This window comes from Nematolebias whitei, chromosome 10 (genome assembly GCF_014905685.2).
Source record: "Nematolebias whitei isolate Nwh7 chromosome 10, NemWhi1, whole genome shotgun sequence".
Classification (NCBI taxonomy): Eukaryota; Metazoa; Chordata; class Actinopteri; order Cyprinodontiformes; family Rivulidae; genus Nematolebias; species Nematolebias whitei.
The window spans coordinates 32,728,726-32,744,669 of NC_056507.1; the positions used below are offsets into that span (position 1 = coordinate 32,728,726).

Below are 15,944 nucleotides of genomic sequence, written 5' to 3' on the forward strand. Positions count from 1 at the left end.
GGGGGGGGGGGGGTAGGTATCCATGGGACAACCTGTTGAAAGAATGTGGTTGTCTGCAACTTTACAGTAAGGAAGGCAAGAAAAATGTAATTTAATAAATATATTGCACTATGTACAACGTTTACACATATTTCCTGATGCATACTCAATAATCCAGGTAGAAAAATCTAAATCAGTCTCTATTTAAGAGACTGAGCTGAAAACAGCACCTCAGACTGAGGAAGTCTCTCTGATGAGAGACGAAACGTTTCTACATTTTTTTGTTGTTTTGCTTTGTTTTGTTTTTTTGAATGTCCAGAGGACCAGATTGAACTTTTTTAGATTTACACATATTCTCAGTCAGCCATCTTGTAGCCTGCTTGGAAAGCTACTGAGTGGCCGACTCTTTGAGGAGCTGCTCGAGTGGAACTTCCTCGTTCTCATCCTCTTTTGTGTCATCAGACTTTGTAAGAGAGGCACTCACAGCTTATTTAAGATGGGGATTAAAGCAGGGACAATATTTTTTAACTGATCTTTTCTACACCTAGAGATTTACCCCCCCCCCCCACACACACACACACACACACACACACTATACTACACATTTGAAAGTGTTTTCCTGCATACATGCCACTTTTCAAAGGTTTTCACATAGAGAGGAGTGTACTGTGCTCATGACCTTAGTAAAAGTACTCAATAAAGTGTGTACATGGCCTTAGTAAAAGTACTCAATAAAGTGTGTACATGACCTTAGTAAAAGTACTCTAATGAAGCATTGAAGTTGTAAGAAGACTTTAACCTTCCCCATAAAGACTAGCAGCATTCTGGAGGAAGAGAGGACTTTTAACAATTTTTCTCTAGTTTACTTTCGTCATTTCATCATTTCCAATTAAGGGGTCGTCAGATATATTAAAAAATGATAGTACAGGAAGTCATTTACAGAGTATAAATTAACTTATCAAAGTTAAGTTGGGTCGTCTGGACGGTTTATTTTTGTTGAAATGTTTCATTTTTCATCCAAAAGACTTGATCTGTCCAAGGAGCCACAACAAACTCAGTCTTATGAACATCACCTTCTCATAGTGGATCAACCAGCTGGTTGATCCACTATGAGAAGTAATCGCTCCTCGGACTCATGAAGTCTTGTGGATGAAAACTGAAACGTTTCAACAGAAATAAACCGTCCAGAGGACTTAACTTTGTTAGTAGGGATGCACCGGTCCACTTTTTTCACTTCCAGTACCGATATCTGAGGGTTAGTATTGGGCGATATCGATCCAATATCGATCTGATACAGAAAAGCTGTGCTGAATTAACAAAAATGGCTAAATCATGTCATCTGGACCCGTTTCTGAAACTGAGGTAGTGTGGAATAGTTCCAGATGGCTGATCCTTTCGCTCGCTCCATTTTGAAAACAATCTGTGCGGTGAGTTCACTAGTGCGTGACGTCACTCAGAGCACAAAGCATAGAATTAGAGTGAATAGATCTATCCAGTCATAGATCGGTCACATTGTTACCGATACCCGATCTGGAAGTTTTTCTATGTCGGGACCGATACCGATATTGTTATCGGATCAGTGCATCTCTATTTGTTAGATTGTTCTACATGCATTATTGAACATGCATCATTATTATTATTATTATTATTATTATTAATTATTTATTTATTTATTTATTTATTTATTTTTCCAGACTGACAGCTTTCTTTCCTAAAATGATTATTTCAATCAAAATGATTGTATTTACAGGATTTCAGCTCATGTAGTAATTTAATACCATTTGTTTTTCATATTTGGTCATTTATTAAATTACATTTATCACAGTACAGTTATCTCTCAGTATGGTTCTAAATATAATCAAGTTGAGCTCATCCAAACAGCCACAACACCTTGTTGTTGCTAAAACACTGTAATTTAGCAGATATTTATGATAAACTACAAACTCCTGAAACTGACTCTCTCACAGAGAGAAACGAGACACACATCTTTGTTATAATCTGGGACATATAAATATTAATCTATTAGCAGTAATATTAATTAAGAACTAAAGCAGTAGACACAGCCTCCTCACTGGGAGAGACACAAACAGGCTGAGTGCGCTCCCATGGCGGCACACTCTCCAGGACCTGGAGTTTGGTCACGTACGCAAGTTGCTCATGTCTGTACGATGATGACTGCACCCCGAGCGCATTAACATTTAATGCAAAGTTAGACTATAGATACAAAAGTCCTGGGGAGGTCAAAGCGCGGTGCAGGAGGAGGTGGTGGGGTATCAGTTCTGGTACCTCCCCCAGCTGCAGTGAATTGGTCATGTGCAAACACATGTGATACATAGACGATCAATCATTTATTACATGTCATCACCTTCCGTAAGGGTAGAGAGGTGTCCTCCTAGGAAAACAACAGTACAGGACACACTGACTGGTGCTCTCACCTGCAGTCTGTCTCTAGTTGGTAACGCTGAGCCTCCCACTGTGTTTTAGACAACATGACCCTGCTCTGCTCTGATTGAGTCAAGCTGTTCTCTTTGGTTCCCGTTATTTGTTGAAAGCAGCATCAGTTTAATCCCTGTATCATCATTAGATCAGATGGCTTTAATAAGACCACAACAAAACATATTTTTCTTCTCCCTTTCATTTTATAGACACTCAAAATAATGGGAAGCCGTCTCGGTGACTGTGAACTTTAATCCATGTCTATTTCACTTGGTTGTCTGCCGGGCAACCTCGAGGTGAAATCTGGTTGTCCAAGACGAAAGTAGGTTGTCTCGGACAAACAAAAACCACTTATGTCAACTCCTGGTAGTTATAAAGCAACTAAACATTTTGTTGCGTAAGCTGTTTATATCTAAATGTGTTCATCTATAATGCAGTTGCAAACATCTGAAAATCAAACGATAACGTTAAGACACTGGCCCATGGACACAAATACCACCACCCAGTCCTCGGCAAATCAAAACTGACTTAGCTTCACCTAGTTCTGCTCTGTGGAGGTGAACATCAGATCAGTGCAGCCGTTAAGCTGGAGAGCCAGGTTTAGCTCTGTGATCGCTTAAAGGGAGAGACATAACGCAGTGATTCTCAGCAGGCTTCTTGCTCAAGGGAAGTTACCTCCAAACACGCAGCTTTCCCACACCTCCATTAAAGGCTTTGACAGTAGAGCCTCAGAAGAAGATCAGAGAAAGGTAGAGTGAAAGGGAAGAGAAAAGATGCCAAACACGCTGGGGAAATAAGAACATGGAGGCAGAAAAGAGGTAAAAGAATAAAATAAACGATGAGGGGGGGGGGGGGGGCGCAAAGCCAAATGAGGCAAAGGAAAACAAGATAAATCAAATAGAACAGAAATTGGCACAGATCATAGGAAACTAGAAAATACATCATGTTGCTGACTAATTCCTCTGAACGCACCATATCATAGCTTTTTATTAAGGTTTTTATTGCCTCGTGCTGCAAAAGGTTCTCCTTGATCTTTTTCTTGATCTCTGATTAACGTCTCCCATCCTCTCTATGCATGTGGGGTTTTAATCTCGTGCAGTGAAAAATAGTGGAGCGGAGGAAAGGGCGAGAAAGATGAAGTTTGGTGATGAGGAGAAACTTCTCAGAATAATTCCACACTGAGAGGCAAAGATGGAGATTGATGGTGAGATTTAAAGATGGCTAAAGAAAGAGTGAAGATGGCAGAGGAGACCTCAACTAAAGGAACGTGAAAACCAGGAGGGATGTAAAAAGGCTGTGGGGGAAAATGAAGTCGGAATGAAATGAATGATCAGGAGAGAATTAAACACACTAATGAGTCGTATTTATCCCATATACTGCAGCAGATGGATGCTGTGCTCATTAAAACGTATCGCTCTATAAAAGGGTGGAAATGGAAAAACACAGAGGCTGCACGTATAAAGTCAAAGGGCGGGGGGGGGGGGGGATGTGCTGTTTTTAACATTTGTTATACGATCATTCTTTCTGCTGCTGTGCAGTTGATGTTTTTATTATTATTATAATATTTGAAAGAACCACAGATTCACGAAACATTTCCCCTGCTAGTGTTTTATGAAGCCTTGAGGCAACATGGACGGTCATCCTTTGACCTGAGGTTATGTCCGGTCTGACAGACGATACAGCGACGATCACTTAGTTAGCCATCAGTGTCGTAACTCTTTCTTCTGAAGTCGACATCAAAAGCTGTAAACATGAGAACATGAATGTGTTTCTCACTCACCGAGTCAAATATTAACTTTGTAAATGTGAGAAGTCGTGTCTATTAACGCAAACCATTCACATTCTGACTGCCACTCATTAACTCAGTTTAGATTAATGAGTGACTGATTAACGTGAGTCAGTCTGAGCGCAATTCAGCCGTGGTTTAGAGAGGAAGAGGAACGAGTGGGAAGGCTGGAAGAGACTGGAGTGAGCTGTAATTGCTGTCTAATCTCTGATGGATGGGTGAGCAGATTCCTCTGCATACTGTTGATTGCTTCTGAATGACAAACACTAAAATATACGTTCCCTGAAGAGTCTGCTGCAAACCCAACAGAGCCCTCTTTGCAAATGGTTCTTCAGCTTTTGTTGGCTAGTTGTTGGGATTTAGCTGTTGCATGATTGGTTCTTTCAGAATTATTGGCTAAATGGATTTTTTAGTTGCTTTTTTTATGATTTAGAGAGCCTCTTGTTAATGATTAGATTAGTAGTAGGACAGTAGTCCCTCACTTATCGTGGGGGTTACGTTCCAGACACCACTGAAGGTGAAAATCTGCGAAGAAGGGATGTTATATTTATTTTAGTATATATATATATATATATATATATATATATATATATCACACTCTTTCAATTTTCTAAACTCTTAAACCTATGCCATTTTAACAAAATATGTATATGTACTGTACAGTTCTGCAAAATTTTATATGGGTGATGGTATACTGGTGGGTACCAGTGAAGATACCACTACAACTTGAAGGATGAGTTCAGCTTCAGGATTATTTGTGACTTTCCTGCCAGTTCTGTGAGCTTAATAGATAGATCATTACTTCTGACTTTGTGTTACAAAACTATTTTCACCACATCAGTTTCTCTACTAGTGTTTGCTCCTTCCACCACTGTTCTTGGAATTTCAGCAGAAAGCAGCAGCGAGAAGCACTGTTGGCTTCTGGGTAGTGTAGTTCTTTTGATTTGCGTTACAGTGTAGGCTTATTGAAAGAAAACTACAAAATGGCTGTGCCTGTCCAACGTTTTTTTTTCTTTAACTTTTTATCCCATTCCGTCCCAATCACGTGAGTAATATTCAAGTTGACTCCTTGGGTTCGCTGCCTGAAACCTTAGAACGCGCAGAACGTTTGGGTGGCATCGTAAAGCTTGAAATAAATTCAGTCTCTTACGAAAATTTCACAAAAGAGCACAGCGGAAGAGAGCAAACCGATTGATGCTAAGGTTACTGAGCCAGTCAACGTCGAGGATATAGAGCACAATGCTCTGGTTGGTGGTTGGTCACCTTCCATTACTCAGCCAATCGTGTGTCGTGCACAATCTTTTGTTGAAAACTCGCGAAAAAGTGAGTCGGCGAATGTCGAACCGTGAAGTATCGAGGGACTATTGTACTAGTTGTACAATCACCATAAAAATATGAGTGTGCATTCTGTTTAAAGAGCAGAAATAAACGCTGTAAATGTGTACTTTAAATAACGATTTGAATATTTGTCAGTAAAATTCATTGAATATAAATTAAAATGCTTCCTGAATTTGTACCATTTTTATAGATTGTCATTTTTTTTCTCTCTGTAGTTTTGAGTGACTTGTATTACAACTTTGAAATAAGTGATGGATTTACCAGGTTTTAATTTCTCATATTTGTACTCCCTTGGAGAGATGTGCGATATGGCATGAAATTCATATCCTGATATCTATTGTGATGGGTGACGGTAACGATGTATATCATGTTTTTGGTATAAAACTTGCAATAGGAATAGGGGGAAAAAAACATAGGATGTTCTTTTACCATCATTTATTTTGAAAACTGCTATACCACAAAATAATCTCAATCAAGAAAATTCCACTACTAGGTCCAGAGAGTTTTTAATTAACAAATCAAGTATTAGGTTTCATTCTTGTAGTGTAGTAGTATAGTCTCCGTCTGTGCATACATATAAACTTTTTCTTGTCTCACCCTTAATCTTTGATCCACTAAAGATAATTTCTTGAAAGTTCATACACGTTTGCTAAATCACTATACTGAGTGTTGCATACACTTTTCATCCTCCCAGTTTCAAGGTCAAGGCCACAAATTAAGGTCAAAGTTAAAACATCTTTACTTATCTAGGCCATTGCTATGTAATAGTTGTTGATAGGTGTATAACGTGCCATATGTGGTATTCTTGTTATGTTTTGTCTTTCTGAAGAACATATTTGTATAAAACAAAGTCTGGTCTGAAGCAAGCCATCATTTAAGGTCTAAACATTTTCCTTTAGCCTGTCTGCCCCCCTCCTCAGTAACTGTCCCCACAGAAGTCTTAATCACGAAATACATTTTGGCTCATAAAGAAGCAAACCAACTGGCATCTGTAGCAAATATTAAACATGTATTTGTCTTAATTTTGTTGTTTTGTGTGATACGAGTGTGGGTTTTTAAGTGTGATTTGTGATGTATGTGCTCACCACCACCTCCCCCCACTTCAGTCCTTCTGTGTTTTTCATGCATCAGAATGTAATAACTCATCAGCACCGCAGTACGTTTGAGTCCTGCTTGCCCTGACTTTGGACTGGAGTGTGCATGTGAGCGTGCACACAAACTCACAAAGATGTTTAGTGCAGAGTTAACACTCTGCAGGTCCTCCGGTTTGCTTTGACCAGGACTCTAATTCAAGACTAATCTAAACTTTACAACAGCTTTGAAAGGGGCTGTTTCTTGTCTCGTCTATGACTCTTCTCCACTTCCTCCTCTTCCTCTGTTATTAAACAAGATGGAGACAGCGCTGGAGAAAAACGAACCAGACGAAATATAACTCATTGCACAATCATGATGCTCATCTCGTAAATGTATTCAACAAGCCATCATAAACTGTCTTTTTCTTTTTTCTTTGACTGGACATGGTTTGGATGAGTCTAGGATTCAGGATCAGGATCTAGGATTTCTGGATGCATAGTAGAAAAGCTTTACCAAGCTTTGTCATCAACAAAAAGCGAGAAAAGTTTTTTAAAATGTCTGTGTTCATTTGTGTGTTTAGTGTAGCAGTAATGACTGATGTCCCCTTACCGTCAGCAAATTGTATTTATTTATCTTTTTGTTTCATTTGACAAGTACCAAACTAAAGTTTCAGCATCATCTTCTTCTGATTGATTACTGAAGAGATCCTATAGGAAGCCACGGGGGCAGCGGTGTAGGAGGGAAAACCTGACATTCCTGTCCCCAGCAACACACTCGAGGCATTCCCAGGTCAGGGAGGATATATTTACTGGTAGTCTCTCCAGTGAGTTCTGGGTCTTCCCTGGAGTCTCCTCCAAGTGCGCCTGGAAAACCTCATCAGATGCTGAACCACCTCAGTTGATTTCTTTCAATACTGAGAAGCAGTGACTAATCCGAGCTCCCCTCACATGACGAAGCTCCTAACATTATCTCTGCCAGATACTTGAACTCCTCCACTCGAGACGGAGCCTCCTCCCTGACCCAGAAGGAGCATTCCACATTTTTCTGGTTGGGAACCATGGCCTTGGACTTTCATCCCAGCCACTTTGCATTTGGCTGCAAACTGCCTCGGTGCACGCTAAAGGTCATGACCTAAAGCCAACAGAACCACATCATCTAACGAGGTTAGGTCAGGTCTTCTGGACAGATTCTTCTTCTTTGGGTTCAGACGACCTGACTTAACCTTGTTAGATGTATCTACCTGGATTATTGAGCATGCATCAGAACCACATCATCTGCACAGAGCTGAGATATCTTCTCCATGACTGTGCCTTCAGATCCTGTCCATGAACCTTACAGACAGGACCGGAGACAAAGTGTAAAGTTCAGGCACACAAAACTTTGAACATTTTCTGTTTTACTTTCTAAAGTATTTTATCTGTTGTTGTTTCAGTAAAGAGATCTTTTTCTGTACATTTAGGTCTGTGAATGGCTGAGTTGTTTTTTTTTAAATACTGTATACCCAAATAATTCACAAACATGTTAATAACAGTATTTTTGTTTGTTTTTGTTTCATAAATATCATCCAGCAGTAAAAACCTTCCCAAAGTATATTCACCTCTGTAGCAACTTATTTTGCATTAACACGAGACACTTCCTGCACTCGTCCCTCTTCACGTTGTGTTGTCTCTGGTTTGTGTCTGTGCCTTCATGTGTGATGGCTCTTTGTGCTGAACGTGAGGTTCTACCTGCGCACCGTCCCTCTGAACGGGCTGACTAGGCGTGTCAGTGATCTTGGCTGCTGCCTGTTTGACTTACTGCAGCCTCGTGTGTGTGTGTGCTTGTGTGTGCGTGCACGTCTCTGGGGGCTCCTCTGATGACGCACATTGTGACGGGGGAATGCTGGGTGTGGAGACCAGGAGGTGGGGGCTTTAGGAAGGAGTTGAGGCGCAGTGGGCTTTCTACGGTCTTTGTTTCTTTGTCCCTTCACCTGGACTTGTCCAAGCAAAGTGTGCACACTTTGATGTTTCACGAAGAGGCTCAGCTGCTGTAGGTGCAGCATCTGTCACTTTAAACACATGACCTCGTTACCTTTGGCTTTATGGGACATAAACCTGTGAATTATTTTGGATTAATAAAACACCAAAGGACAGCATTATTGAAATATTTGTGAATGCCTACATGCACGTGCACACACACATGCATCTGCACACTTAATCGTTGATAAGCTTCCTCCTCAGTGTGGTGTTTTCTGTGTCAGTTCCAGATTTTTTTTAATCAAAGATGTGTTGCTTGTTTAAACTTACTATGAGCTCAGAGGACGTTAACATAAACACTGGACTTTTACTCATTCACATTTCCATCCTGCTCCCTTGTTTTCAGTCTCTCCTTGGTAAACACAGAGAAATGTCTAAATGTCCATTTTCCTTCTGGTGTTTTGTCCTGCAGACTACCTGACGTGTGGGTGAATGAAACGGAGCGATCTCAGCTGAAGACTAAAGTAGTGCACTTATCCCAGTTACCACAGGATACGGCGATGTTATTAGACCCAAACATCTACCGGTGAGTGGGTTGTATAAAACCAGCATCCTCTTTGTGCTCACTCGCACACAGTAAATCCAGTCATGATTTCATCAAAGCTGTCTCAACATTACCTTAACAGGGGGACTGATTGTGTGACTGTTTAAAGAGACGGAGACGTTTCAGTTTTTACTGCAGCTCTTCACTCTGTGTGTGTGTTCAGAACAATACAAGCGGAACAATTTGATGCTGAGTCTGTGTAAGATCACTGAACCTTCCTCCAGCAGGTGGCACCAACTCATGTTTTCAGAACTAGACAGCTGGTTGCAGAGAAATCTCATTTTGTCTGCTTTATAACATTTTCTATGGTGTGCCATGATGCGTGGGTTCATCTATTGGTCATCTGAGTGCTTTTTATCCCTCGCTACCAAAGACATGCATTTTGTTACATGTCTGTGTGTGTTCGGTTGTTTGTCTGTTTTGGCTAAATATTTTATGAATCCCTAAACAGATTTTAATGAACATCTGCAACAAATTAACTTTTGGAATCACCCGAAATTAAGATGGCCACCACCGCCGTCAACATTAGCCAAAACAAACATTTCTCTTAGCTCAGCTGATACACTAATGTTTGTTTGGTACAGATATTGACCTAAAATTGGTTGTGGTAGTCGCTCAGCGTTGCTCTCAACACATACTCTGACGTTATATGAGCTCTCTCAGAACATCATGAGATACATACAGATACATATGAGTACATCATGCGTAATGTCACTGTTTGACCAAAACAGCTACATCATCAGAAGATGATTTTAGTCATAAACTCTGGCATGAAAGTCAGCAGGCGATACGTATAAGAATGCAGGACCTTATTTTTATTTATGATTTTTTTATTTAAAATATTTAATAAAGAAAACCTTTAAGTATTGATTATTTTCTTCAACTTCACTTTCTTTTGTGTACGCCGGGTTATTTAACATGCACAGTTTGTGTTGCTATGAAAATCATGTTTCTTTTAAGAAGTTGATCAAAGACTACCGTGTTTTCCGCCGTCCACGTCGCACCGCCCTATAAGCCTCATCAGTCCAAATATGTCTAATAAAGTGGAAAAATCCATAAATACGTTGCTTTGCCGTATAAGTCGCATCTATTATGCGTCACCGCTGACAACCTGGAAATGTGGGCCGGTGTTGTGCCAAAAATCCATTGGCTGCTAAATGGCGGCCGCAGGAGTGTGCATAGGAGGACTTTAACAAGAATTTAACAAGATTAACACATAAAAACAGTTATTTGTTTGCTTCTTCTTCTTCTTCTTCTTCTTCTTTCGGGTTTTCCCTCTTCAGGGGTCACCACAGCGAGTCATCCTCCTCCACCTCATCCTCTGCATCCTCTGTCCTCACTCCAACTATCTTCATGTCCTCTCTAACTGCATCCATATATCTCCTCTTTGGCCTTTCCCTTTGTCTTTTTCCTGGCAGCTGCATTTCTAACATCCTTCTACCAATATACCCACGGTCCCTCCTCTGGATATGTCCAAACCACTGTCCCTCCTCTGGACATGTCCAAACCATCTCAGTCTGGCCTCCCTAACTTTATCTCCCAGTTGTTCAACCTGTGCTGTACCTCTGATTATCTCATTCCTAATCTTATCCATCCTTGTCACTCCTAAGGAGAACCTTAGCATCTTCATTTCTGCCACTTCCAGTTCTGTCTCTTGTCTTTTTGTCCATGTCTGTCTCCAGACCATACAACATAGCTGGTCTCACCATTGTTTTGTAAACTTTTCCTTTGACCTTTGCTGACACCTTTTTGTCACAAATCACTCCTGAGACTTTTCTCCATCCACTCCATCCTGCCTGGACTCTCTTTTTCACCTCTTTACCACACTCTCCATTTTCTTGGACAGTGGACCCCAAGTACTTGAAGTCCTGCACCTTTGTGACCTCTGCTCCTTCTAGCCTCACTGTTCCACCGGCCTCCCTCTCATTCACACACATGTACTCTGTCTTACTACGGCTGACTTTCATTTCTCTTCTTTCAAGCGCATACCTCCACCTCTCCAAATTCTCTTCCACCTGTTCCCTGTTCTCACCACAGATCACAATGTCATCTGCAAACATCATAGTCCATGGGGATTCCTGCCTGACCTCATCTGTTAGTCGGTCCATCACCAGAATAAACAAGAAGGGGCTCAAAGCCGATCCTTGATGCACTCCCACCTCCACCTTGAAACTATCTGTCACTCCTACAGCACACCTCACCACTGTCCTGCTGTCCTCATACATGTCCTGTACCAGTCTAACATACTTTTCTGCCACTCTAGACTTCCTCATACAATACCACACCTCCTCCCTCGGCACCTTGCCGTTTGTTTTTTCTAAATCCACAAAGACACAGTGAAGTTCTTTCTGACCCTCTCTGTACTTCTCCATCAGCATCCTCAAAGCGAAGATGGCATCTGTTGTGCTTTTTCTTGGCATGAAACCATACTGCTGCTCACAAATAGTCACCTCTCGTCTAAGTCTTGCTTCCACAACTCTCTCCCAGATCTTCATTGTGTGGCTCATTAACTTAATTCTCCTGTAGTTGCTACAATTCTGTATATCACCCTTGTTCTTAAAAATGGGCACCAGCACTCTTCTTCTCCATTCCTGAGGCATTTTCTCACCCTCATATATACCATTGAATATTTGAGTCAAAAACCTCACTGCCATCTCTCCAAGACATTTCCAAACCTCCACTGGTATGTCATCAGATCCTACTGCCTTCCCCTTCTTCATTCTTTTTAGAGCTTTCCAGACTTTACCCTCACTAATCTTTCCCACTTCCTGGTCCACATTTTCTATGACCTCTACTCTTCTTTCTCTTTCATTCTCTTCATTCATTAGCTCCTCAAAGTACAAAGTACTCCTTCCATCTTCCCGTCACACTCTCCTCACTTGTTAGAACATTACCATTACTATCTTTAATAAGCCTAACCTGCTGCACATCCTTTCCAGCCTGATCCCTCTGTCTTGCCAATCGGTACACGTCCTTCTTGCCCTATTTAGTGGCCAGTCTCCCATACAACTCATCGTACGCCCTTTGCTTTGCCTTAGCTACTTCCCTCTTTGCTCTACATCCCATCTCCTTATATTCCTGTCTCCTCTCTTCAGTCCTCTCACTGTCATATTTCTTCTTGGCTAATCTCGTACTTTGAACGCTGTCCTGCACTTCATTATTCCACCACCAGGTTTCCTTATCATCCATTCTCTGTCCAGATGACACATCAAGTACCTTCCTACCTGTCTCTCTAATTACTGTTGCTGTAGTAGCCCAGTCATTTGGAAGCTCTTTCTTACTACCCATTATTTATTTGTTAATTATTTGTTTGCTAAACATTATAATAAAGGTTTGTCTCAGTTGAACTTTTACTTAATAAATGCACTTTGACGGTCAAGTCAGCTGCATGTCGGGGGGGCGGTGCAGCGAAATAAAGCTGATTTGATGTTGTTCCATGCGAGTTGGACGAAGGTAGCAGGCTATGGCAAGCTGGTTGTGTCATTATAGCCACTTTTAACTATTGCATGACACAGCGGCATGCCATACTGCTCAAGTGCCATCTAGTGGCTGAAAATGGTTGTGTTCAATATTTTCAGTCTGAATGAATGAAAACGGTCATATCTCAGCTAAAAGTTGGTTTATAAATATGGGAAAAAACATAAATATGTTGGTTTGATGTATATATTTGATGTATTTTGGGGCGGAGATGGTGCAGCCGACTCAGGATCCGAAGGCCCAGGGTTTGATTCCTGGTCATTAATCATCTCGTGGTGTCTCTGAGCAGGACAACTAATCCCGAATTGCTCTCCGGGCGCTTACATAGCTGCCCACTGCTCCACCTGGGTGCATCCCATGTGTGATGGGTTAAATGCAGAGAGCCAATTTCATATTTGTATGGGAACATACAATGATGACAACACATAGCACTTTATAAGTCACAGGGCATGTAAATTATGTAAAAAAACAGCAACTTATAGGCTGAATAATATGGTAATTTCTGTCCGTCACACTCGGCACATTATATTTATCTTTTGTTTCAGTGCAACACATACCAGTAAATAATTGTAAGTTATGGTGTTGGGTTAACTGCTACATTCATGCAAGGTTTAAAATAACATGAAGAGATATGGTTTTGATTTATTATACTGATTTTTATTCAAAAGAAGAGGAACGGTGCCAAAAATAACTGAACGGTCTTCTTACCAGAGGTATATGGTGTGCTCATCAGCACAGGGGCTGTCTGATTCTAATTGGACCTGAAGGTTCAGTAACTGCAGGAGCTCCTGTTGGCTTTCAGAGCTGAATGTAACTGTCAGTAACCAGTTTGTGTCCAGTTGTTTGTGTGTTGAAAACTGCAAAACAATTGTTGGTCAGTGCCAGAGACCAGCGCATGTAGATGGGACTGATGAGAAGGGACTGTCCAGAAGTGAAGGATTATTTTATACAATACTGTGCTGAAGGCTTAAACTTAACTTAAATCATTTCAGATATGTTGTTAAGATATTTCCTATTTAGACTGGTCTTATGTTTTGATCTGCTCAGAGACGGGATTATAATGAAATTATGACCCGGTTCTGACTGGGTTAAATTCGGCCAGCAAACTCTTAAGAGAGTCTCCCTGATAATTCAATATCTGTCAAGAAATAGTTTAATCAGCTAGCCACATCACTAGAAAGGCTTTGGAGCACCGTTTCATATTTTTCCTAACACGTCAGTACACATAAGACCACGCTTAGACACGCCCCCTCATACATTGACAGGTTGAACTCCTCCTTCTGCGAAGGGCGGAGTCTAGGGTCCTATAAATTAATGATGACACGAGACATCGGGGCTCTTCTTCCGGGTCTGTGAACGCGTCACAGACTGAATAGAATCCAGCGCTGTAAATTGTAATCTTTTACTGCCTTTTTTAATATAATTGATAAAACTTAATGGACGTTTCCTTGATTTATTGATTAGTATAGTTGCCACTTCTGAGGAGGGTTCGAGCCAGGGGTGAGGACGTGGGGGGGGGGGGGTGTCTGGGTCTGGTGGCCTGCAGCAGCTCACTTCTTTAACAATGTTATATTAAACATGTAATACAAAAAATGCCTTTACACCAGATTCTTATAGAACGTTTTGTGTTTCAGAGCACTTCCTCAGAAGCGTCTGAAGCACAGGTAAGTTAACTGCTTCAACATGTCTGTGTGTGTTAGCTCAGTCTAACAGTAAAACTGGTGTTTTTCACTGGTGTTTTTCACTCTTATGTCACGTGTTTTATATCTGTCTTGTGTTGCCAAATACAAGTTTGATAGAATGTAATTTCCCATTTTTGTGAATTTGTGAAGTTATAAATGAAAATGCACCAAGCTGACTTTAAAATATCACTAGATTAAACTGGAGTATATTTTAAAAATACGTATTACAGTTTGACAGCAGTAGTACACACTACTACACACTAATCAAATACTCACAACTGTTGCCTTGATGCATCACAAGAGTCATACACAAAATTCTAGTTATTTTAACAAATACATATGTATATTTTACAAGCTCAGTTAACGACTCCAGATTGTGACATGTGAACTGTCCATCGCAGTCTTATTGAATTTTGAGTGTTTGCACCAAACGTTGGGCTCTAGGCAGAAATTTGTGTTTGTCATCGTCAACAAGAGATCCTTCCTGCCCACAGCCATCAGCATCTAGAACAGCTCTTTAATGAAACCAGGATGATGACTTGCATTTCATTTCTCTTTGAGATCAATAAAATATTTTTGAATTGAATCAATCCAACAACTGATGATTGACAATATTTTTGTGCAGCTTTTTTTTTTCTTTACCATTTTCTAAAAGCAGTGGGGTGGACAATCCCTGTTCTCCATACAGCTGTTGTATGATTGTACATACAGGTCAAAGCTTATGGGGAGTGGTGGCACAGGGGTTAGAGAAGGTGGGCGTGTGATTGGCCGGTTCAATTCCCCATACGACATCAAAATGTGAGTGGGAAAGGTGAAACAACCACACCTGCCTCCACCCTCATTTGCCCCACATCTGCTCCCCCGGACAGCTCTCTGCTCCACACAGAGGGCTGTGGCAGCTGTGTGGTCTGTGGTTGTGTCAGGAAGGACATCAGACGTAAAAACAATCAAGTCTTTGTGTGAGTTAGGTTGTTGTGGTGACCCCTGAAGAAGGGGAAAAAAATTATATATATTATATATCCCAGTTTATTGTTGGGCGTACTTCATTCAATGTTTTTTTTTTCCACTTCTGGCTGTGATGGTCTACAGTGGTGTTTGTAATCAGCACAGAACCGTACATGTCTCCACTACTTGTGACGTTTGTAACAAGACGACTCATTCTCTGCTTTTTGTTTCTCTCTTGTTTTTGTGCTCAGCCTGTAGGACGTCATGTGCGGGGTCAGTAACTTAAAGAGGAAAGTTGTTGATCAACCTCCGTATGGGACGGGACGCTCAACATCTGCTGACTGGAGTGTGAAGGGACCATAATAAGGAACGGAAAGTGGCTGTGGCGTAGTTCACCTATTCTCATTGTTAGTTTTATTTGAAAATAGTTTTTTTTTTTTTAAGTTTCTTGATTCAAAACTTGGATTTTATTGTTGATGTTTTTACCTTAATTTTTCCCCGAGTTCCATTTTGCGTAGGCCTGCCATATGACTCAGCGTATTTTGCTACTGTTTTGTGTAAAATATTTATCCAAATTTGTAACTTATTTTTTTACCATAGATATGCTGGTTTGAAGTTATTTTGACAGTTCTGAGTAATATCATATTTATGTGTGAATATTATGTAAA

At 40.7% G+C, this 15,944-nt stretch overlaps 1 protein-coding gene across 1 annotated transcript in view; it reads left to right on the forward strand.

The window, feature by feature from the left end:
• aebp2 (AE binding protein 2) overlaps positions 1 to 15,614 on the forward strand; it is a 36,663-nt gene extending 21,049 nt beyond the window's left edge. Inside the window, exons 7-9 of the mRNA XM_037682987.1 lie at positions 9,041 to 9,154; positions 14,284 to 14,313; positions 15,528 to 15,614. Of these exons, the coding sequence (XP_037538915.1) occupies positions 9,041 to 9,154; positions 14,284 to 14,313; positions 15,528 to 15,534 (151 nt within the window). The 3' untranslated portion in view covers positions 15,535 to 15,614. The remainder of the gene's footprint in view (positions 1 to 9,040; positions 9,155 to 14,283; positions 14,314 to 15,527) is intronic.
• Positions 15,615 to 15,944: the final 330 nt, after the last annotated feature.